We start from the raw sequence: 24,628 nt of genomic DNA, 5'->3' as shown, positions 1-24,628 counted from the left end.
ATTGGACCCTGGACTCTGACTGTCATTGTGTGGTGTTGAAAAAGGAACTCCGGCAGTGTGGAATGGACCCTGACTTACAAGTGAGTGTGCTGCAATGAGTTAAGTGATGGAGGGCCAGGGTGTTCCAGTACTGCCACACTCAGCCACAACTACCTCCCTGGCCTGTTTCATCAGCACTGTCTCTCTCGGGCTCACATGACATAGTTGCAACGAGATACTAGCAGTCAAAACAGCGTCCCCTTTACTGTCTCCTCTTTTGGATAAAACAGATATCCAAAAGAAGTCAGAGCTGGGGCTGCTCTTTCACTCCCTCCAGATGTCAGTTACATTTGAAGGAGGGAAGAGCGAAGCAGCCACTGACTAGCTACAAGGATCTTGTGACAGAACAATGTACTGTGAGCCCCGGAAGAGCCAGTGCTCACATCACTCACTGGAGGGGAGTGTAGCTGCTATACCTGACAGGTTCCATTTAAGCAATAAATGGATATAGTTAAAAACACAAAGTTTTGCAAGCATATATGTAGCACCTATGTATAAAAAGTATGAAAATGGGTTATTCTACGCCTCCCTGATCCACATGATCTGATATCAGGCGATGTGAGACTCTACTGTAAATGATCAGGACAACTCTTTGTTTCTTAACTTGTCTCATATAGTAACGTAATGTCAATATTGGCAGACCATGTGACCTATAAGGTGCCTGTGAGCCACGGGTTGGAATGGGGACCTTGCGCTGAGCGACTAACCCTGGTGTCTCAATTCCAATGAAAAATATTTAGAATTGAGAGTCCTCAGTGGCCGATACCTTTTAATGGCTAACTGAAAAGATGGTAACAAATTGCAAGCTTTCGAGACTACACAGGTCTCTTCATCAGGCAAAGACTAAAACAAATTCTGAAGAATCTCATATTTATGCACAACAGAGAAAAAGGAAAAAAAAAGGGGGGGAAACCATGGATCAATTCCAATGGTATTTGCATCCTCCAGCTATAGATACAGTTGCATATAATGCTGGAACATGTAACAATCAGCTTATTGCCCCACCATTTAGCCAGTGTGTCTCAGTTCTGGTGTGGCTAGCGCGATCATCGTTCCTTCTGCTTGGAGCCTAAGTCCACACACAGTACAGAATGGTGCAGCACAATTTTATTGTGTCTGTGCATTTTTCTTCAAGGGGAAGAGGAACACCAAATTGTATTGGGGAGCACGGTGGTTGCCTCATACTGTATTGAGAGGTACAGAGAGCCAATTATACTTTATTGGAGAGCTGAGTGGTGGACTCATATCAAATTGGGGGACGCAGTGAGGACATCATATTGTAGTAGGTAGATGATAGTGGCCACTGTGAGAGCCTCATAACTTATTGGGGGCATATGAGGGTCATGGTGGAAGGTAAACATACTATGATGTAAGACTGAGGGGGCTTAATATTGTATAGGAAAACACATTGTGGGAGGATCAAACTATGTGGCGGGCCATCCTGGGGGTGTCATACCATGTACACAAAATGAAAGGTATTTTGTAGGTGGTGGAACACAGAGGAACATCACTTATTTTGCGTGCAAAATACATTTCTTCCTTGTGAATTATATTCTTCATGAACCCACTAAATAATTGTTTTGTTTGGGGTGAGGAGTTTCTAATTCAGAATTTTGATTTGGGATCCCATAATTTCTATGAGTGCCCCTGGTCACATCAAATTATCAGATCACCCTATCAATTGGATGAAAAAAGCGGGTATTAGATGATATGATGACCTTAGCAACCGTCCTGATCATGTATAGAAGTATCTCTCCATTGTGAATATAAAATTGGATGAAAAAAGCGTCACTGGACAACCTTTTTGAGCAGATGTGATCATGTAAATGTAAAATATATTATACACACTGTTCATGTGTAATAATAATTTTATTTCTATAGCGCCAACATATTCCACAGCACTTTACATTTTAGAGAGGAGTAGTACAGACAATAAAACACATTACAGAATAACAATAATCACATAAATCAACAGATACCAATGAGGGCTCTGATCGCAAGCTTACAATCTATGAGGAAATAGGGGAGACACGAAAGGTGGATGGTAACAATTGCTTGTATTGTATGGTCCAGCCATCAATGTAATAAGGGTGTTCATGTAATGCTGCATGAACCGGTAAACAACCAGTATGTGTAAAAGTACAGAGAGGGTTATTAAATTCATAAATGGAGTGAGAACAGATGATACAAGGGTTTTTTCTTTAACATTTTGTCGATAAAACAATTAAAAAAACAAAATAGCTACTTTCCTGTGTGAGTTTTTAGATGTGCAACAAGATTTGTTTTCCGTTTAAAAGATTTCCCACAATTTGAACACAAAAATGGCTTCTCCCCTGTGTGAGTTCTACGATGTCTATAAAGATCTGATTTATCGCAAAAACATTTCCCACACTCTGAACATGAAAATGGCTTCTCCCCTGTGTGAGTTCTCTGATGTCTGACAAGATCTGGTTTCAACTTAAAACATTTTTTACATTCTGAACATGAAAATGGTTTTTCCCCTGTATGAATTTTCTGATGTGTAATAATATGTGATTTTTCTGCAAAGCATTTCCCACATTCCGAACATGAATATGGCTTTTCCCCTGTGTGAATTCTCTGATGTGTAACCAGATTCGATTTCTCAGTAAAACATTTCCCACATTCTGGACATGAAAATGGCTTCTTCCCTGTGTGAGTTCTCTGATGTTTAACAAGGTGGTGTTTCATTGTAAAGCATTTCCCACATTCTGAACATGAATGTGGCTTCTGCCCTATGTGAATTTTCTGATGAACAATTAAATCTGATTTTCGTTTAAAAGATTTCCCACATTCGGAGCATGAAAATGCCTTGTTGCCTGTGTGACTTATCTGATGTTTAACAAGACTTGATTTATCTGTAAAACATTTCCCGCATTCTGAACAATAAAATGGCTTCTCTCCTGTGTGATTTCTCTGATGTCTAACAAGATTTGATTTCTCTGTAAAACATTTTCCACATTCGGAACAAGAAAATGGCTTCTCACCTGTGTGACTTCTCTGATGTGCAGTAAGATAAAATTTTGTGCAATAACATTTACCACATTCTGAACATGAAGAAGGCTTCTCCCCTGTGTGAATTCTTTGATGTTTAACTAGATTTGATTTTTGGTTAAAACATTTTCCACACACTGAGCAAAAAAATGGCTTCTCCCCTGTGTGAATTTTCTGATGTATAGCAAGATCAGATTTTGCACAATAGCGATTCCCACACTCTGAACATGAAAAGGGTTTCTCCCCTGTGTGAATTCTCTGATGTTTAGCAAGATTTGATTTATCTGAAAAACATTTCCCACATTCTGAACAAGAAAATGGCTTATCGCCAGTGTGATTTCTCTGATGTTTAACAAGATTTCTTTTTTCTGTAAAACATTTTCCACATTCTGAACATGAAAATGGCTTCTCCCCTGTGTGACTTCTCTGATGTTTAACAAGATTTGATTTTTGGTTAAAACATTTCCCACATTCTGAGCAAGAAAATGGCTTCTCCCCTGTGTGAATTCTCTTATGTGTAGCAAGATCAGATTTTGCACAATAACATTTCCCACACTCTGAACATGAAAAAGGTTTCTCCCCAGTGTGAATTCTCTTATGTTTAACAAGATTTGATTTCTCTGTAAAACATTTTCCACATTCTGAACAAGAAAATGGCTTATCCCCTGTGTGATTTCTCTGATGCCTAACAAGATTTCCCTTCTCTGTAAAACATTTCCCACATTCTGAACATGAAAATGGCTTCTCATCTGTGTGACTTTTCTGATGTGCTACAAGCTTTGATTTAGCATTGTAACATTTTCCACAATCTGAACATAAAAATGGTTGCTCCCCTATGTCAGATATTTCGTGGTCAACAGCCCTTCTGTGATTTTTGCTTTGCATATTTGTCTTTGATGAATCAGAAAAAAGGACCTGCTGAAAAGAATCAGATGACAGATTTTTTCTGAGAAGGTCCTGAGGTGTATCTGATATAATGACATGTTCTTCAAAAGTATCTGGTGTGTTTCCAAAATTATCAGCAGAAAAATCTGAGAATATCAGATGTCCCTCTGAGCTCCTGGTACAGTCATCTGCCAAAAATAAAAACTGTATTATTTTTCAGCAACACTGCATTGGAATTATGTTACGATTTATATTACCGTATATACTCGAGTATAAGCCGAGATTTTCAGCCCAAAATTTTGGGCTGAAAGTGCCCCCTCTCGGCTTATACTCGAGTCACGGTGAGCGGCAGGGTCGGCGGGTGAGGGCGCTGAGGCATACTCACCTAGTCCCGGCGATCCTGGCGCTCCCCCTGCCCGTCACACGGTCTTCGGTGCTGCAGTTCTTCTCCTCTTCAGCGGTCACGTGGGACCGCTCATTAGAGAAATGAATACGCGGCTCCACCTCCCATAGGGGTGGAGCCGCATATTCATTTCTCTAATCAGCGGTGCCGGTGACCGCTGATAGAGGAAGAGGCTGCGGCACCGAAGACCGTGTGACAGGCAGAGGGAGCGGGACGCCGGGAGCAGGTAAGTATGTCATATTCACCTGTCCCCGTTCCACACGCCGGGCGTCGCTCTATCTTCCTGGCGCCACTCCATCTTCCCAGCGTCTCTCCGCTCTGACTGTGCAGGTCAGAGGGCGCGATGACGCATATAGTGTGCGCGGCGCCCTCTGCCTGATCAGTCAGTGCAGAGAGACGCCGGGACCGGACGCTGGGAGCTGCAAGCAAGAGAGGTGAGTATGGCGTTTTTCTTTTATTGCAGCAGCAGCAGCAATGGCACAGATTTCTATGGCACAGCTATGGGGCAATACTGAATGGCGCAGAGCACTATATGGCAGCTATGGGGCAATAATGAACGGCGCAGAGCACTATATGGCAGCTATGGGGCAATACTGAACGGCGCAGAGCACTATATGGCAGCTATGGGGCAATACTGAACGGCGCAGAGCACTATATGGCAGCTATGGGGCAATAATGAACGGCGCAGAGCACTATATGGCAGCTATGGGGCAATACTGAATGGCGCAGAGCACTATATGGCAGCTATGGGGCAATAATGAACGGCGCAGAGCACTATATGGCAGCTATGGGGCAATACTGAACGGCGCAGAGCACTATATGGCAGCTATGGGGCAATACTGAACTGCGCAGAGCACTATATGGCAGCTATGGGGCAATAATGAACGGTGCAGAGCACTATATGGCAGCTATGGGGCAATACTGAACGGCGCAGAGCACTATATGGCACAGCTATGGGGCAATAATGAACGGTGCAGAGCACTATATGGCACATCTATGGGGCAATAGTGAACGGTGCAGAGCACTATATGGCACAGCTTTATATGGCACATCTATGGGGCAAAAATGAACGGTGCAGAGCACTATATGGCACATCTATGGGGCAATAATGAACGGTGCAAGCACTATATGGCACAGCTTTATATGGAACATCTATGGGGCAATAATGAACAGTATGGAGCATTATATGTGGCACAACTTTATATGGAGCATCTTATGGGGCAATAATGAATGGTATGGAGCATCTATTTTTATTTTTGAAATTAACCGGTAGCTGCTGCATTTCCTACCCTAGGCTTATACTCGAGTCAATAAGTTTTCCCAGTTTTTTGTGGCAAAATTAGGGGGGTCGGCTTATACTCGGGTCGGCTTATACTCCAGTATATACGGGTATATATTTTATAGAATTTCTATGCAAACTGTAAGAGAAGTCAATTGACAGACGAAGACAGACAACAAAAGAGGACTGATAGATTATAATGTTAGGTCACCAGGTTATGTCCTTTCAAATTTTCACTTCTCTATCTTAGCCATCTTCTTGGTACATTTCCCTGTGTCTGTCATGAATCGTTTCCAGTTACAAGTTCAGAGGAGACTCATAAAAGGGATCTGTAAACAGTTTTATTAAGCGATTCCATCTCATACATTCTCTGAGAGGTACAAGCCCCCTAATACAGAGCAAAGCATATTGGAGCAGATTGTTTACGTACACAAGGTATGGCTTTGGTGGAAAAGTAAGTTTTTTAAAAATCTTTTTTAAAGTAACTAAGCAGTGGATAAAAGAAAGAAGAACAAGTCCTTCATATTCTTATATATGACATAAGCCAATAGAAATATTGGCTGAATATGGAAGAACTGGGGGATCTGAAAAAGTATTTGCAGCAGTGTCCTCTGCAAACATAGTTGCCAGTCCTTGATTCTCTTATAGATAACTTAGCCTAAGGGCTCATACTCCCTTGCAAGAAACTCGGATGAGTCTCGCACGGCAATACCCGGCACTCAGGAGTAGAGCGTGCGGCTGCATGCATTCCTATGCGGCCGCACGCTCTGATCTGAGTGCCGGCAGCAGCACTGGGTATTAACATGCGAGACTCATCCAAGTTTATCGCAAGTGAGTATGAGCCCTTACACTGGTGCTTGTTTATTGCTAATTAATATCCTTAATGATTCAGTACAGGTCAAAAGTGCAAGAAGATGAAAATGTTAGCCCCTAAGCCAGAAATGCTAGGTAGGTATGCAGCGCCCCAGAGACCTGGTCGTTGCAGTAACGTCGCTCTGCCACTAAGGGGAGTGATGGTACGTCTGATGGCACTAAAGGAGTTCATCTGACCAGGTATCACCAGCACACAGTACACTTCACACTCCGGCCACTAGGAGGAGCAAAAGGTTTTATTTATTAGGCCACTCCTCACACTGGTAAAACTAGGGGTTGGATAGGAAGTTAGTCAGAAGCTTGACTGGGTTTTGTCCAGGCAACATTCCGTGGCAGGGGGTGTTGCAGGGGGAAGATTCAGGGGGGTCCCTGTCAGGCGTGGGAACATGGCAGGTACCTAGAAGAAGAACAGAACGTTACGGAACCGCGCCTGCACTACCTTGCGGCGGTATCCTAAGAAAGGACACAAAGCGAAGGATATTGTGGACAGTGAGAAACGAGATCAAGCACAAAGGAGAGCCAGTAGGAGTCGTGCCCGAAGAACGGCAACATCCTACTGAGGCGCGTAGCTGGTGCCTGGAACACCGAGGAAGTAACTGACTTTATGCCTTACTTCAAATACCGCAGGACAGTTAATTATAGGTTGGCTGTCTACCTTACATCACCTAAGCAGACATAGGGGGCAACGCGTGGAGAGGGGCTCCGAGCCTACCCGTCAAATGGGTGCGTCCTAGCCATAACAAACCTGGGGGACGAAGAATAGAAAGAATTAGAAAGAACTGGAACGAACGAGAATAGAAGTTGTGAGGACTATCCCGAATGCTCAGCAGGGAAGCACAACAACACACAGGCGCTAGTGGTAGGCAACGATTTCCACCTGCAAAGGGAACTCTGGATGTGCCTTCGGACTGGCCGGTCTCAGACAGCCCTGTTAACTGTGCTCTGGATTGAGGATCCTGAAGTCACCAGTAAAGAGGTAAAGAGACTGCAACCCTGTGTCCTCGTTATTGTCTGCACCTCACAGCATCACCATCCACCTTACTAGGAAGCCCTGGGGACATACTTCACCTGTGGGAAGGTATACCATCTAGCTGCCATCACATCACCCCAGTGGGCCCCAAGCAGCGTTGGTCACCCTGACCGAATACCACAGGTGGCATCACAAAACCTTGACAAACTCGTATCACCTTTCATTGGACGCCCCTTAGCAGGGTCACGGACCAGGTCTAGTCACCGTGACATCCCCAGAACTGAGCCAGCAGAGGACCGGTACCGAGTAACCCGCGGCCCTGTGTTTGGGGGCGCTCCAGGTACATGTCTGAAAATTCAGCGACTACAGTTGTATTGGTGTGGTATGTATTTATTTGAAATTTAACTAGCAAAACAGGTGTCAATTAAAAAAATTGAGACATATCCATCTGCATCCAGCTTTATCAAACTCCATCTCTACAGCAGCGGGACGTCTGACTGCCTTCTATGAATATTCAAACTTTAGCCTAAAGCAGAGACAGGACCCTGTGTAAAAATGCAGAATGACCTTCCACTTATCTATTGTGTTTTCCTACGTTTGCATCATTGCACTAAATTGACACATCAGAGGCACTTGCTCTGCGCAGAGCACTTCAGAATGTGAATGCAGCTTTAGGCCTCAATCATGTTTTTTGGTCATGGTTGAATAACTGTGTGCCTGATCCAGTTTTAGTTTGTGTATCAGTTTTTACAATCCCTGTGACATTATTTTTATTCTCACACCTTGACACCAATACAGGGGTGTACCGAGCAGAATAACAATGGCCAATGAGCATCAGACTGATAGAAGAGTTGATCAGTCAGAGCTCCTCTCCTCTGTCTGAGGGAAACCAGGGGGAGAGTCAACCAATCTGTAAGCCAGAGTCAATGTAAGGCGGTCATTTAGGAGCACTGAGGAGGCAGCCCCAGGGATAAGGGAAGTGCCAGGAACCGCTGCAGCTCCAGCCACAAACCTCCAATGAGGACACAGGGTTAAAGGTAGAAATTGGTCACAGGAGCGCTGAAAGGAGACACTGACACTGGATATAGTTTAGCCACAACGCGTTTACACAGACATGCCATCTTCATCAGGTGGGAGTATATTGATGGTAGTAAGGAGGCAGTATTTAAATAAAAGACAGCCAATTATGTAAGAGTTGACATTGTCAGTTCAAATTTAAAGGAACGGTTACATATAATGCAAGTGGTCACCTAATATGGCTATGGGCTACTAATAAACAATAAAATAACAGTAAGGAGCCTTTTATTAAATATAATAAAATCAATTAGAACAATTAAAACAATAAAAAGGAGATTTTTTTGTACTCACCGTAAAATCTCTTTCTCTTAGCCTCTAATTGGGGGACACAGGACCATGGGTATTATGCTGCTGTCCACTAGGAGGCGACACTATGCATAATCTGAAAAAGATTAACTGTGGCTCCTCCTCTGCAGTATACACCCCTGGACGGTGTCAGCCTTCTCCAGTTTTGTGCAAAAGCAGTAGGAGGAACGTAACATGAATAACATAACCATGCCTATAAGAAGGCAACTATGTACGAGCTTAAGAAAACAATATGAGAACTCAACAGTAACAATGGCCCGGAAAAGGCAACAGGGTGGGAGCTGTGTCCCCCAAGTAGAGGCTAAGAGAAAGATTTTACGGTGAGTACACAAAAATCTCCTTTACTCTGTCGCCTCATTGGGGGACACAGGACCATGGGACGTCCCAAAGCAGTCCCTGGGTGGGAAGCAATGGACGAATATTGTGCAGGCAGTCCCCTACACTTGGGGCACCGCCGCCTGCAGAACATATCTACCCAGGTTCGCGTCCACTGAGGACTGGGTATGAACCCTGTAGTGTTTAGTAAACGTGTGTAGGCTAGTCCAAGTGGCAACCTTACACACTTGTTGTCCCGAATGGCCCAGGAGGCCCCTACCGCCCGTGTAGAGTATGCCGTAATATCGGCTGGAAGAGGAGAATTCTTAAGGCGGTAGGCCTCTTGTATGGTGGATTTGATCCACCTGGCAAGGGTAGCTTTGGAACCTGGCAGACCCTTGCAGCCGCCTCCCGGAAGAAGGAAAAGGACCTCCGGAAGGACGCAGTCCTAGACACATACATACGCAATGCTCTGACAAGGTCAAGCGTATGGAGAGCCCTTCCTTCAGAAGGAATGATGGGACCATACGGAAAACTACCTTGTCCTGGTGAAAAACCAGGAAGGGCCGTCTTCAGGAGAGTGCTGTCAGTTCAGACACCCTGCGTAGCGAGGTGATTGCCACCAGGAAAACCACCTTCTGGGAGAGAAGGCAGAGAGGGACCTCCTTAAGGGGTTCAAAGGGTGGTTCCTGCAATGCTGTCAGGACCAGGTTGAGGTCCCACGTTTCTAGTGGTCGTCTGTAGGGGGGAACCAATCGGGAAACCCCCTGAAGAAAATTCCTTACTTGTGGCTTGGTAGCAATGTGCCTTTTGAAAAAGCACTGAGAGGGCTGACACCTGGCTCTTAAGCGAGCCCAGGGACAGCCTGGCCTCCAGACCCGATTGAAGAAAACCAAGTAGTTTGGGGAGGGAATAAGGGAATGGGGTTTGGTCACGAGATTCGCACCAGGTAAAGAAAGCTTTCCAGGTACGGTAATAAATCTTGGCAGAGGCTGGCTTCCGTGCCCTGATCATGGTCCTAATGACGTCTGGCGAGAGACCTGCCTGGGTTAGGACCCAGGTTTCAAGGGCCACGCCGTCAAATTGAGGGCCCCTGAGTTCTGGTGGTAGAACGGGCCTTGTGATAGAAGATCTGGGCGGTCAGGGAGGCGCCAGGGGGCATCTGCTGTAAGTTGTACGATGACGGCGTACCATGTACGTCTGGGCCAGTCCGGTGCGATTAGGATGGTTGGAACTCCCTCTTGCTTGATCTTCCTCACCACTCTGGATATCAGGGGGAGAGATGGAAAAATGTACAGGAGCTGGAACTGGGTCCAGTCCTGAACCAGAGTGTCTGCTCCGAGCGACCGCGGGTCGTGTGCTCTGGCCATGAAGTTGAAGACCTTGGCATTGAAGTGGGATGCCATTAGGTCCACATCCGGGGTCCCCCAGCGATGACAGATCTGGTGAAAATTTCAGGATGGAGAGACCACTCTCCCGAGTCTATTCCTTGTCGGCTGAGGAAGTCTGCTTCTCAGTTGTTCACACCCAGAATGTGGACCGCCGAGAGAACCGGCCCTGTGTCCTCCGCCCAGTGGAGGATGTGTGACACTTCTCGCATCGCCTGAGTACTGCGGGTCCCACCTTGGTGATTCACATATGCCACAGCCGTAGCATTGTCCAACTGTATTCTGATGTGAGAGGCTGCCAGTAAGTGATGGAAGGCCCTCAATGCCAGGAGGATTTCACGAATTTCCAGGATGTTGATGGGCATGGTCGCTTCCACTGGGGACCAGTTGCCCTGTGTCCTGTGGTGTAGGTGCACTGCACCCCAACCCGTCAGGCTTGCATCGGTGGTCAGAACCTTCCATTGACCTGTGAGAAAGGATTTCCCCTTTGCTAGAGAGGTTGGCTTGAGCCACCAGTGCAGGGACCTCCTGGTTGATGACGTTAGCCGGAACTCCCTGTCGAGAGAGAAAAGGTTCTTGTCCCTGGACTTGAGAATGGCTAGTTGGAGAGGCATGAGGTGAAACTGGGCAAATGGGACCGCTTCTATTGCTGCCCCCATCCTGCCGAGGCAAACCAGAGAAATCGAGGGGGTTTGCGGAGGAGGGTGCGAACTCCTAGGCGGAGAGCCAGTGCCTTGTCCTTGGGAAGGAGCACTAGACCCCTGGAGGTGTTGAATAGCATTCCCAGGAAGGTCAGAGACTGACTCGGGGTTGGTGGTGACACTCTGAGTCGCATGGGCTGGTTAGTCAACCTACAAAAGTCGATTGTGATTGAGATGCTGAGCTCGTAGTCCTTGAAGGTGGGAGCCTTGATGAGTAGATCGTCCAAGTATCGAACGACTACTATGCCTCTGGAGTGCAGGACGTTCAACGTTCATGGTGGCTGCCATGACTTTGGTAAACACTCTGGGAGCCGTGGCGAGTCCGAAAGGGAGAGCCACGAACTGGAAGTGGTCCTGGTCGATTGCGAACCTGAGAAACCTCTGATGGGCAGGTGCAATCGGTATATGCAGGTATGCGTCTTGTATGTCTATGGAGGCGAGATATTCTCCCTTCTCCGTGGACACAATGATGGACCAAAGGGACTCCATGCGGAAGTGACGGACCCGTATATATTTGTTGAGTTCTTTTAGGTCCAGTATGGGCCGCACGCTTCCTCCTTTCTTGGGGACTACGAATAGATTGGAGTACAACCCTCGGAAGCGCTCGGCTGTGGGGACCGGTACTAGGACTCCTGCTTGAAAAAGCAAGGAGACCGCTTGTTGGAAGGCACGAGCCTTGGCTGGTGGTTTTGGGGGGACAGAGAGGAAGAATCGGTCCGGTGGGTTGGAGGTGAACTCTATCTTGTATCCGGAAGACACTAGTTCCCTGACCCACCTGTCTTCTGTAATAGGCAGCCAGACTTGATGAAAGAGCAAAAGTCGGCTGCCTACGGGTGTGGTGTCTTCCGGAGTACGTGAGTCATGATGAGGAGAAAGTCTGAGATTTTCCTCCTCTGGGTTTAGACTGGCTTGCTTTTGACTGCCAGGTCTTGTCCGACCTTTGCGACGATCGTGAGTTGTCCCTACGTGGGGAACGGATACGATTTTGTGCTGGACGCGAGACCGACCAGCCCGAGGAGTTCCGAAAGGATCGGAATCGAGTTTGGTTACACTTCTTGTAAGTGCGTTTAGGTTTCAGTTGGGGAAGAGAGGTACTCTTATCCCCGGTGGCATTGGATATCATCGTGTCCAACTGTTCACCGAAAAGTCGCCCACTGAGGTAGGGGAGGTACGTGAGGGACTTTTTTGAGGTTACGTCCGCTTTCCATTCCTGCAGCCAGAGTATACTCCGGATTGTGATGGTGTTTGATGCTATCCCCGCTACACCACTTGCTGAATCCAGAGCTGCATGAAGCATGTAATCTGCTACAACTGCTATTTGAACCGCTTGGTCCGACAGCTCAGGAGCGGATGCTTAGAGGCCAGCTTGTAAATTTTTGGCCCAGGCCAGAATGGCCTTGGCAGCCCAAATTGAAGCGAACGCGGGAGCCAGGGATGCCCCTGCAGCCTCGAAAATTGAATGAGCCATTCGTTCTACCTGCCGGTCTACTGCGTCCCTGCTCAAGGCCGGCGCAAAAGTCTGGGAGGGGGACGGATCTGAACCGGACCCCCCGGATTTAAGGCAGGATAGTGGTGGGGCTATAAGCGGAAGGGGGGGCCCTGAGAGAGGTCCCCCTGAGGCAGTATAGAGCTGGTGCTGCTGCAGAGACAGGGGAGCAGGGAGCCCTGTGTCTCTATTGTGTCATGCCTGCCTGCACTCCCCCCGGCCCCGACAGGAGCCCGCAGCTGGGCTGGGGTCCCTGGATGCAGGCGCAGTGTACTGGCCCATTGCTGGGAGCTGCAGAGTGTTGCCTGTACAGGCCCTACCTGAGGTGTCTCAACCTAATGCCCCCAGAGGGGGGTTAGGGAGGATGATGCTGTCACCATCAGGGGGCTTTATCCTCACCTCGACCTCTACCCAGAAACCAAAAGGAATTGGGGAAAGAGGGGGGTCTCGACTTCGAACCAGCACCCGAGGGACTGGGGAAGGAGCGACATAGGGAATAGCCATCTCGACTTCAACCGGGCACCCCATAATAGGGGGCCGAGGAAGGAGCCATGCCAGGAGTCTCACAGGAGACTCACTTTTCTTCATCTGTAATCCGTCGGAAAAAAACAGAGTATAAAAATTTTTAAGTGTGCGTCCTATGCGACACTAAGCAAAAACTGGAGAAGGCTGACGCCGTCCAGGGGTGTATACTGCAGAGGAGGAGCCACGGTTAATCTTTTTCAGATTATGCATAGTGTCGCCTCCTAGTGGACAGCAGCATAACACCCATGGTCCTGTGTCCCCCAATGAGGCGACAGAGTAAAGTGAATAAAAAGTGAATACTACTTGATAAAAAAAAAACCTGGATGAAAAAGTCAGACCTATAATACTAAAAATAAAAAAATATGGATATTTATCTGGTTGCTCTCTATCATTAAGTTCAGTCCTTCGGGGGCCAGCGTGACAAGCTTAATATCCAAAAGCTCTCTCTATTCATCAAGCTACTAAGAAGATCTGCCACGGTGTCGGGTATGTGATCAATGATCGTTAATTTTAGAGTTTTTATACTTTTCTGGTGTACCATTAGGAAATGCTTGGAGAGACTATGAGGAAGAAATCCATTTAGAATATTCTGGCGATGTTTGTTAAGCTTAGCGTGCTTGGTTTGTATGGTACGGCCTACATATTGTAGACCACAACCACATTCAATCAAATAAACCACATACCGTATATACTCGAGTATAAGCCGAGATTTTCAGCCCACTTTTTGGGGCTGAAAGTGACCCTCTCAGCTTATACTCGAGTTATTGTCAGCGGGGGGAGGTCAGTGGGGGAGCGGCGCGGTAACATACTCACCTGCTCCTGGCGCTGTCCCTGCATGTCCGATGGTCTCCGGGCAGCTCTTCCTGTGTTCAGCGGTCACGTGGTACCGCTCATTAAAGTAATGAATATGGACGCATATTCATTACTGTAATGAGCGGTACGTGACCGCTGAACACGAAGATGCCGCCGGCTCCCGGAGACCATCTGACAGTGAGACGCTGCCAGGGACCACGCCGGGAGCAGGTGAGTATATCGGGGGAGGTGAGCATTGCGCGATAGTCACCTTCCTCGTTCCACCGCTGCGTGCCGCTCTGTCTTCCATCCTCTGCACTGTTCAGGTCAGAGGGCGCGATGACGTGATTAGTGTGCGCACCGCCCTCTGCCTGAACAGTCAGTGCAGAGGATGGAAGACAGAGCAGCGCGCAGCGGTGGTACGAGGAAGGTGACTATCGCAAGTGCAGGGGGCCAGAGAGAAGAGAGGCGAGTCTGTGATTTTTTTTATGGAGCATCGCATGGGGCCACAATGTATGGAGCATCGTATGGGGCCACAATGTATGGAGCATCTCATGGGGCCAAAATTTATGGAGCATCTCATGGGGCCACAATGTATGGAGCATCTCATGGGGCCACAATGTATGGAGCATCTCATGGGGCCATAATGTATGGAGCATCTCATGGGGCCATAATGTATGGAGCATCTCATGGGGCCATAATGTATGGAGCATCTCATGGGGCCATAATGTATGGAGCATCTTATGGGGTCATAATGTATGGAGCATCTTATGGGGCCATAATGTATGGAGCATCTTATGGGGACATAATGTATGGAGCATCTTATGAGGCCATCAACCTTTATGCAGCATTGTATGGGGCAAATGTTTCTATGGAGCATCTTATGGGGCCATTATTAACCTTTGTGCAGCATTATATGGGGCATATTTTAATATGCAGGATTATATGGAGCCGGACTGGCCATATGGCAATTCTGGCAAATGCTAGAAGGGCCTGTCTGCTCATGGGCTGCCTTGTCTGCTACATTGTTAACAGAATCGGTGTTCTCAAGATACCCATACTGTTGAGAGTTGGGATAGAGCACAAAGTTGCTGACTTCGTCACTTACCCCAGCAGGCCACAGGTATAATTAGAAATATTGGTTTTGTAGTAAATCTTCCTTTCCTCCATCCAGGGTAATATTAGTAATTTATCCCATCTGGTGCTTGGGGACGGGGACCGCATGGGCCTGTGTGATTTCAAATGCTAGGACTGAATTTCAGCCCCAGTCCGTACCTGTATGGGGCGTATTTTATATGGAGCATCTTATGGGGCCCATCATGAACTGTATGGAGCATTATATGGGGCTCCTGATTCAATATGGATATTCAAAAGCACTTACCCTACTGATGTCTCAATTAATTTTACTTTTATTGGTATCTATTTTTATTTTTGATATTTACCGGTAGCTGCTGCATTTTCCACCCTAGGCTTATACTCGAGTCAATAAGTTTTCCCAGTTTTTTGTGGCAAAATTAGGGGGGTCAGCTTATTCTCGGGTTGGCTTATACTCGAGTATATACGGTAAGTGGATTGACAATTCACATGGAAGTTAATCTTATAAGTTGTACCTGTGGTGTTTGATTTAAATTCTCGTACCCCATTCAGAATAGAAGTGCAACAGAGACATTTAGTGGATCTACATGAGAAACAGCCAGGGTTCACAGACGTTTGGAAACTGAAGAAGAGGCTGGGATTAACGTGGTATTACTAGGTGCAACAAGATTCCGTAGCGTACGATTCCTACGAAATATCGTGCTGAGATGGGCGGGGATATGTCTCGAAAGTATAGGGTCCCCTTTAAGGATGAACCAATACTTGGAGAGAAGCTTCCTAATCAATCCAGAGGATTGATTATAGGTTGTGACAAAGCTCCATCTCCCAAATGCCATTTCCTGCGAAGGTGAATCCATTATTAGATCTGTTAATGCAATCCTTTAGGAAGAGAGTTTTAGCTTTCAGGAAGGCATTTTGAACCAGTTTCTTAGGATACCCTCTCTGTTGAAACCTTTGATTCAAAACCTTAGCCTCCTTCAGAAAGTCAGAATCCTGTGTACAGTTTTTACATATTCGCCAGTATTGCCCATACGGGGCATTTTGAATCCACCTTGGCAGATGGCCACTGCTTAAACTTAATTAACTGTTTACGTCAACTTTCTTAAAATTTGTGGTTGTAGAGAAACAACCAGATCCGTCAACATGTATCAGAAGATCCAAAAATTGAATAGATAAATTAAAGATATTAGTTGTAAAACATAGACCCCAAGGATTCTTATTGAAATTAGAGATGAACTCAAGTGATTCCCCGTCTGTGCCAGTCCAAACGATAAATAAATCATCTATAAAGCGTTGAGAGAATGCTAGTTTACCAGATGCCAGGTCGGACTGCGCGATGAAGACGAACTCAAATGCCCCCATGAATAAATTAGCAAAACTGGGGGCGAATCTTGTCCCCATCGCGCAGCCTTTGACCTGGGGGTAAAAAACATGTTCAAAAGAAAACACATTATTATCGAGCACAAAACGAATGGCGCTCTTTATAAAGTCTCTTTGAAGGGAGGGTAAAGAAGAGTCCGTTAAAAGAAATTGGTGCACTGCCTCAATACCCCTCTCATGGGGGATGTTTGTTTAAAGGGCTTGAACATCCATTGTGATTAAAAAACAACCAGGAATAGGTGGTAATTTGAGAATGGAGTCAATAAGGTGGGATGAATCTTTTAGGTAAGAATCTAAAAACTCAAGACATATTTTCGGAGAAAGAGATCTACATAATGAGAAAGGTTACTCGCGATTAAACCAATGCCAGAAATGATGGGACGACCTGGAGGATTAAGCGGATTTTTATGAATTTTTGGTAAAAAATAGAAGAATGGGGTCTTCAAGCGTGAAATGTTGAGAAACTTAAACTCCTTTTTATTCAGAATGCGTGAGTAGTCTTGATGAAAGTGATATATTCAGTGAATATATCAATCGAATTATAATTCAATTTAGAGTAATAATCAGAGTCACTGAGGAGTCTAAGAGCTTCTTGGACATAACAACCCCTATTCATTATGACAAGTACGGACTGGGGCTGAAATTCAGCCCTGGCATTTGAAAACACACAGGCCCGTGCCATTCCTGTCCCCAAGCACCAGATGGGATATACTACTAATATTAAAACATGTAATCACTTAAAAAGCGAAAACTTTAATTTTAAATTATTTTAAAAAGAACACCTTTTCCCAGTGCAGACAAAGAATACAATAAGATCTATAACAATAACCTAGCAATTTCCCTATACTAGACTGCTGTCCCTTCCTAGCAGTGGAGGTTGGCACCCTGATAGATACTTTTTTTGGTGCCCCCACTCAACGGCGGCTGTCCCCGACTAGCCCTGATTTAGTGAAGTGAACCAACCACGTTATTCCTCACCATGATGTTAGATTCTACAGTTTCGATCACTGGTAGCAAAGTGGGGGTGCTTAAACTAGTGGAGGGGGAATTCAACCTAATGGCTGGGAAAATTGGAAGTGAAGATTGGGTGGAAGATTGTGAAGTAGAAAAATTCTCGTAAACCAATAATTGAGAAAGGTTATCAAAAGTGTCTTGTCCACTTGAAGTGGGGTTGGCCACATTTTTGGAAGAGCCCTCCAAGCATTTCCTAATGGTACACCAGAAAAGTATAAAAACTCTAAAATAGGGATTTTTGTGTGTACTCACCGTAAAATCCTTTTCTCCGAGCCACTCATTGGGGGACACAGGACCATGGTTATGCTGCTGTCACTAGGAGGCTGACACTAAGCTGAGACAAAAAAAAGGTTAGCTCCTCCCCTGCTGTATACACCCTCATGCTGGCTTCCAGAGACCCAGTTCAGTGCAAAAGCAGTAGGAAAATAACAACAATATATCAAGTAACATTAGCATATAACATGTCAAACAAACAGTCAAAGACCAAAAAAGGTAACGAGCCGTAAGGCTACCAGGGTGGGTGCTGTGTCCCCCAATGAGTGGCTCGGAGAAAAGGATTTTACGGTGAGTACACACAAAAATCCCTATTTCTCCTTCGCCTCATTGGGGGACACAGGACCATGGGACGTCCCAAAGCAGTCCCTGGGAGGGAAACAAAACAACCAAATAACTCCGTGTACCATCTGACTACAAATGCGCAACGGCCGCTTGCAGGATACGCCTGCCAAGGGCCACGTCCGCAGAGGAATGGATGTGGACATTGTAATGCTTTGTGAAGGTATGCAGGCTGGACCACGTTGCGGCCTTGCAAACCTGCTCCGCTGTTGCCTGGTGCCGGATGGCCCAGGAAGCACCCATCGACCGAGTGGAGTGTGCTCTAATCCCCGCCGGGATAGGACTGCCCCTGACCCGATAGGATTCCTGGATAGCAGATCGGATCCATCTGGCTATCGTGGATTTAAACGTAGCCAAACCCTTTCTGTGACCCTCCGGGAGCACGAAAAGGGCGTCCGATTTTCTGAAATGAGCCGTTCTGGAAATGTACCTCCTGAGGGCCCGTACCACGTCCAGAGTATGGAGAGCCTTCTCGACCCTATGTTTGGGCTGCGGGCAAAAAGAGGGAAGGATGATGTCCTCGTTAAGATGAAAAGATGAGACCACCTTCGGAAGAAACGCCGGAGAAGGGCGTAGGACCACTTTGTCCTGGTGAAAGGCAAGGAACGGTGCCCGGCAGGACAAAGCGGCGAGCTCTGAAACCCTTCTGATGGACGTCACCGCTACCAGGAAGGCAACCTTCCATGAGAGGACAGAGAGCGGAACGTCTTGAAGGGGTTCGAACGGAGGTTCCTGAAGAACCCCCAGGACCAAGTTGAGATCCCAGGTTTCTAACGGCATCCTGTAAGGAGGAACCACATGGGAGACTCCCTGAATGAAGGTCTTGACTTGAAGGTTGGCGGCGATCCTGAACTGGAACAGCACGGATAACGCTGAGATCTGGCCTTTGAGGGAACTCAGTGCCAATCCGGAGTCCAGACCGGACTGCAGGAAATTCAAGATCCAAGGGATAGAGAAAACGAGCGGAGGGTGCCCTCGGAGCCTGCACCATGAGAAGAAGGTTTTCCAGACGCGGTGGTAAATGGAGGCGGAAGACGCCTTGCGAGCACTTAACATGGTGGGAATGACCTGCTGAGAGAAACTGGCACGAGTTAGAATCCAGGTTTCAACAGCCACGCCGTTAAACGTAGGGTCCCTGAGCTCTGGTGGCAGATCGGACCTTGGCGAAGTAGGTCTGGGCGGTCTGGTAACCGCCAGGGAACGTCGGCTACGAGCTGAACGAGTTCCGCGTACCAAGCGCGGCGTGGCCAGTCTGGGGCGACCAGAATGACCGGAACTCCCTCCGTCTTGATCTTCCGGATCACCTTCGGCAGTAAGGGGAGAGGAGGGAACACGTAAGGGAGTTGAAACGGATGCCACGGAGAAATCAGCGCGTCTACTCCTATGGCCTGGGGATCCCGAGAGCGAGCAATGAAGTTGTGGACCTTGGCGTTCAATCTGGACGCCATCAGATCCACGTCCGGGGTCCCCCAGCGAAGACAGATCTGTCGAAAGACCTCTGGGTGGAGTTCCCACTCCCCCGAGGCAAGGCCCTGGCGGCTCAGGAAGTCCGCGGCCCAGTTCTCGACTCCCGGAATGTGCACCGCAGAGATGATGGAATGGTTGGTTTCGGCCCAACGAAGGATGTGAGAGACTTCCTGCATCGCCGCCCTGCTGCGGGTACCCCCCTGGTGGTTGATGTAAGCCACCGCCGTGACGTTGTCCGATTGGACTCGTATTGGGTGACCCGCGAGCAGGGTGTGAAAGCGACTCAGGGCAAGTCTGATAGCATGAATCTCCAGGATGTTGATGGGGAGCCTGGATTCCCGAACTGTCCAACGGCCCTGGGCAGAGTGATGAAGAAACACCGCCCCCCAGCCGAGAAGACTGGCGTCGGTAGTTACCACTAACCAGCGGATCGGGAGGAAGGACTTCCCCTGGAGAAGAGATTGACCCAGGGTCCACCATACGAGTGATTGTCTGACCCGCGGGGACAGGGGGCAAGGGCGGTCGAGAGATGGGAGACTCCTGTCCCAGTTGCCCAGCAAAGCCTGTTGCAAGGGGCGGAGATGGAGTTGAGCAAAAGGAACCGCTTCGATTGCTGCAACCATCTTTCCCAGGATCTTCATGGCGAACCGAATGGTTCGCGGGCGAGGATGGCAGAGCGTTCGGGCTCCCTGCTGAAGCGCTTGGGCCTTGGACCGAGGAAGCAAGACCAGCCCCCTTGAAGTGTCCAGGATCATTCCCAGAAAGGAGATCCGACGGGCAGGAACGGGAGAGGACTTGTCCAAGTTGATCAACCAGTCCAGGCGCGAAAGAGAATCCAGGGTAATGTGGACGCTTGACTCGCAGGCCTGAAAAGACGGGCCCTTTATGAGGAGATCGTCTAAGTAAGGTAACACGACGACTCCTCGAGAATGAAGGATGGCCATGACAGCCGCCATGACCTTCGTGAATACCCTGGGCGCCGTGGCAAGACCGAATCGTAAGGCCGTGAACTGGAAGTGGTCCTCCAGAACGGCAAAGCGGAGGAACCTCTGATGAGGCGGGAATATCGGAATGTGAAGATAGGCATCCTTGATGTCTATTGATGCCAAGAATTCCCCTCTTTCCATCGACGAGATGACCGATCTGAGCGATTCCATCCTGAAGTGCCGTACTCTTACGCACTTGTTCAGGAGCTTCAGATCCAAAATGGGGCGTACCTTTCCGTCCTTCTTTGGCACGACGAAGAGGTTTGAGTAGAAACCTTTGAACCTCTCGTGCTCCGGGACCGGAACAATGACCCCGCTTTGGCGGAGGGAGTGAATGGCGCAAAGGAGGGCGCGAGACTGAGCTCCCGAGCTGGGGAGACGAGAGGGGAAAAACCGAGTTGGAGGAGGCACGGAGAACTCTATTTTGTAGCCAGACGATACCAGATCCCTGACCCATTCGTCGTGAATGACGGAGAGCCAGGCTTGCCGAAAAAGGAGTAGACGTCCTCCTACTCTGGTGGTATCGACTGGCGCCGTTCCCAAGTCATTGAGACGGGAATCTGGGGGGTCTCGCACCTCTGGTTCTGGACTGCCTCGGCTTTCCGCGCCAGGAAGGATTCGGCCTGAAGGAGGAACGAGCGTCTCTGTCTGTGCGAGCGGATCGGTCCGATCTTGAAAGACCGGTAGGATTGGACCAGGCTGGGCTGGTACGAAAGGGCCGAAAACGAAAGTAAGGCTGGCGCTGGAAGGCCGCCTTGGGCCTCTGTTGGGGAAGGAACTTGCTCTTTCCCCCTGTGGAGCCGGAAATCAGCTGGTCAAGCTTTTCACCGAAAAGGCGCCCACTTTGAAAAGGGAGAGAGATCAGAGATTTTTTAGAGGAGGAATCTGCGCGCCACTCTCTGAGCCAAAGAGCCCTTCTGATAGAGATGGCGTTAGAAGCCGCCGATGCTGCGCAATTCGCTGCATCAAGGGAGGCGTACATCACGTAATCACTAGCCATGGTTATCTGTTTAGCCAGGTCCGCCATCTCAGACGGGAGGTCCTGTTCATGAATGGATTTCGCTAGAGCATCCGCCCAGGAAACCATTGCCTTGGCCACCCAAGCCACGGCGAAGGAGGGGGATAGGGAAGAGCCTGAGGCTTCGTACACAGAGCGAGCTAGAGAGTCTAGCTGGCGTTCGGTGGGACTCTTAATTGAAGCGCCGTCCGGGACTGAAAGAAGCGTTTTAGAAGCCAGGCGCGAGACCGGAGGATCTACTATAGGGAGATCCGTCCAGTCTTTCACGAGATCTGCTGAAAAGGGATACTTGGATACCAGGTCCTTCTTACCCGTGAAACGCTTATCTGGACGCTCCCTGTGTCGCCTGACTATATCCAGAAAATCTGGGTGAGAGGCAAAAGTTTTGTGGGAACGCTTGGTTCTGGTAAAAGAGACAGCGTGTTCCGGAGCGGAATTAGAGTCATCATCCACCTTAAGTGCGTGATTGACTGCTACAATGAGGGAGTCAACCGTAGCTCTGAACTCCGAAGCCTCCAGGTCCAATGAAACTTCGGACTCATGTTCAGAGTCGTGAACGCTGCGAGCCCCCAAAGAGGGTGAGCGAGAGGTGGAGCTGCCAGAGTCTGAGTGGCGAGGTGAGCGCTCAGGAGAGGTAGTGCGGGTCCGTTTTCTGGATGACCGTGCCTCTTTATGGAGAGAGCGGCCCCTGCTGGCCGACGATTCCCCTGCTACAGAGGGATTTCTTAGGACCTGTAACGGATTGCCCCGTTCCCCGGGAGGATTTTGAATGAATTTGATGGCGTTGGCTAAAAAATCCACGGACTGCGAAAGTGAAGCGACCCACGGGGGGGGGAGGGCTAGGTACGCCGGAGTTGGTGGCGGTGGAGGGCTCCTGGGCACATGGGGCATCGCAGGCAGAGCAGAGGGGAGAGCTTTGAGGGCGGGGAAGTGGAGCCTGGCAGGTGGTACACGCAGAAAAAAAGTTCGAGTGCACCTTTGAGGATTTTTTAGTCTTAGACTGAGACATGGTGTACACTAATGCCAGATACCCAGGGTCTAGCCTAAGGAAGCGAGGGCGGCTCTGCAGGAGAGAGCTGACGGTCTCCTTACCCTGGTCCTGTGTCCCACAGAGGAAGAGGGAGACGGCAGGAGGACTAGGCGACAGCCGGCGTGCACAGCGCTGCACGTGGAGGACGCTGCGGCTGGGAGACCTGGAGCTGCGGCGTGCAGAGAGGATCCAAGATGGCCGCCGAGACCTGGGGGAGAGATCTCGCACACAGCGAGAAGCGCCATGACCGGGGGGCGCCGCCGCGCGATGACGCGAAAAAGGGGGCGGAGCCTATCGGGAAGCGCCAGATCCCCAGCCGGCTAGGCCGAAGCCGGGGACTAAATTTGCGGCTTCGGCCTGGCGCGCGGCCGCTGATGGCCGGGACAACAAGGGGCCCAGGAATAAAGTGTGCCACTAGTAAGTGGGAGCCCTCCGAACCGCAGAACCGGCGACCACCCCCCCTTCCCACGAGACACTTACCCTGATGGAGCAGCGCACAAGGGGCTGAGGTAGGAGTGTCTGGGGTGAAAGACAGGGACGGTGCAGGGGTTGGGAAGCCTCCATCCACCAGCCCCAGAAAGGGGGGTGGAGAGGAACCGTCCACCACCTGAATCAGCCGCATGCAGTGGTGATGCAGGGTGTGCTGCACGGACGCCACGGGTACTAGTGCCTCTGTACAGCCGAGGGTGAAACCTGGTGGACAGGGCAGATGTCCGGCAATAAAAAGGCCTGGCTGCAGAAGAGGGTACTGGAGGTAAAACACCAGTGCTCGTCTGTACAAAGTGGGGAGATCGGCGCCCTTTTAGGGAAAAAACCGTCGCCCAAAAAAGGTCAGCTCAGGCAGTGGCTCCCACGTCGCAGGAGAGGATACGGAGAGGTAAAACTCCCGTGCTCGCCTGTTGTTGGTTTGGGGGAGATCGGACCATGAAAGAATCCGTCGCCCCCTTCGTCCGGGTAGAATTAAAAAACAGTGTGCCTCCTACGGACACTAAGCTTGAACTGGAAGCCAGCATGAGGGTGTATACTGCAGGGGAGGAGCTAACCTTTTTTTGTCTCAGCTTAGTGTCAGCCTCCTAGTGACAGCAGCATAATCATGGTCCTGTGTCCCCCAATGAGGCGAAGGAGAAATTAAAGATCATTGATCACATACCTGACACTGTGGCAGATGGTATTAGTAGCTTGATAAATAGAGAGAGCTTTTGGATATTTAAGCTTGTCACGCTGGCCCCCGAAGGACTGAACTTAATGATAGAGAAAGCAACCAGATAAATATCCATATTTTTTATTTTTAGTATTATAGGTCTTACTTTTTCATCCAGGTTTTTTTTTATCAAGGATTATTCACTTTATTGTTTTAATTGTTCTAATTGATTTTTATTATATTTATTAAAAGGTTCCTTACTGTTATTTTACTGTTTATTACTAGCCCATAGCCATATTAGGTGACCACTTGCATTATATGTAACCGTTCCTTTAAATTTGAACTGACAATGTCAACTCTTACGTGATTGGCTGTCTTTCATTTAAATACTGCCTCCTTACTACCATCAATAAACTCCCACTTGATGAAGACGGCATGACCATTGAAACGCGTTGTGGCTAAACTGTATCCCGTGTCAGTGTCTCCTTTCAGCGCTCCTTTGACCGATTTCTACCTTTAACCAATCTGTAAGGTCAGCCGTAACTACCTATGTGTGCTCCCAGGGAGAGATAGGGAATAGGGAAGCAGCTGCAGTCCACTTGGTCACATATTCTTCTGCTCTGGTCTGTAGCCCTAGCAAAAAAGGAGGTCCTAGAACAGTGCTCTGTGAGCAGGAGAAGCTGAGGGTCTGCCCAGAGGACTGTGTGTGAGGTATCTGTAGTGTGTATGTGATACTTGTATAAGGTATCTGTAGTGTGTGTGTGTGTGGTATCTGTAGTGTGTGTGTGTGTGTGTGTGTGTGTGTGTGGGAGGTATCTGTAGTTTGTGTTT

The 24,628-nt window shown here is 48.4% G+C and overlaps 1 protein-coding gene across 2 annotated transcripts in view; it reads right to left on the bottom strand.

Annotated features, from left to right (window-relative positions):
• Positions 1-1,889: 1,889 nt before the first annotated feature.
• LOC138666998 (zinc finger protein 665-like) overlaps positions 1,890-24,628 on the bottom strand; it is a 42,313-nt gene continuing 19,574 nt past the window's right edge. For both annotated transcript variants that reach the window (XM_069755211.1, XM_069755212.1), the window contains exon 7: positions 1,890-4,124. In XM_069755211.1, the coding sequence (XP_069611312.1) occupies positions 2,281-4,124 (1,844 nt within the window). In that variant the 3' untranslated portion in view covers positions 1,890-2,280. The remainder of the gene's footprint in view (positions 4,125-24,628) is intronic.

The sequence above is a fragment of the Ranitomeya imitator genome, chromosome 2 (genome assembly GCF_032444005.1).
Source record: "Ranitomeya imitator isolate aRanImi1 chromosome 2, aRanImi1.pri, whole genome shotgun sequence".
Classification (NCBI taxonomy): domain Eukaryota; kingdom Metazoa; phylum Chordata; class Amphibia; order Anura; family Dendrobatidae; genus Ranitomeya; species Ranitomeya imitator.
This window is presented reverse-complemented; position numbering and strand designations above follow the sequence as displayed.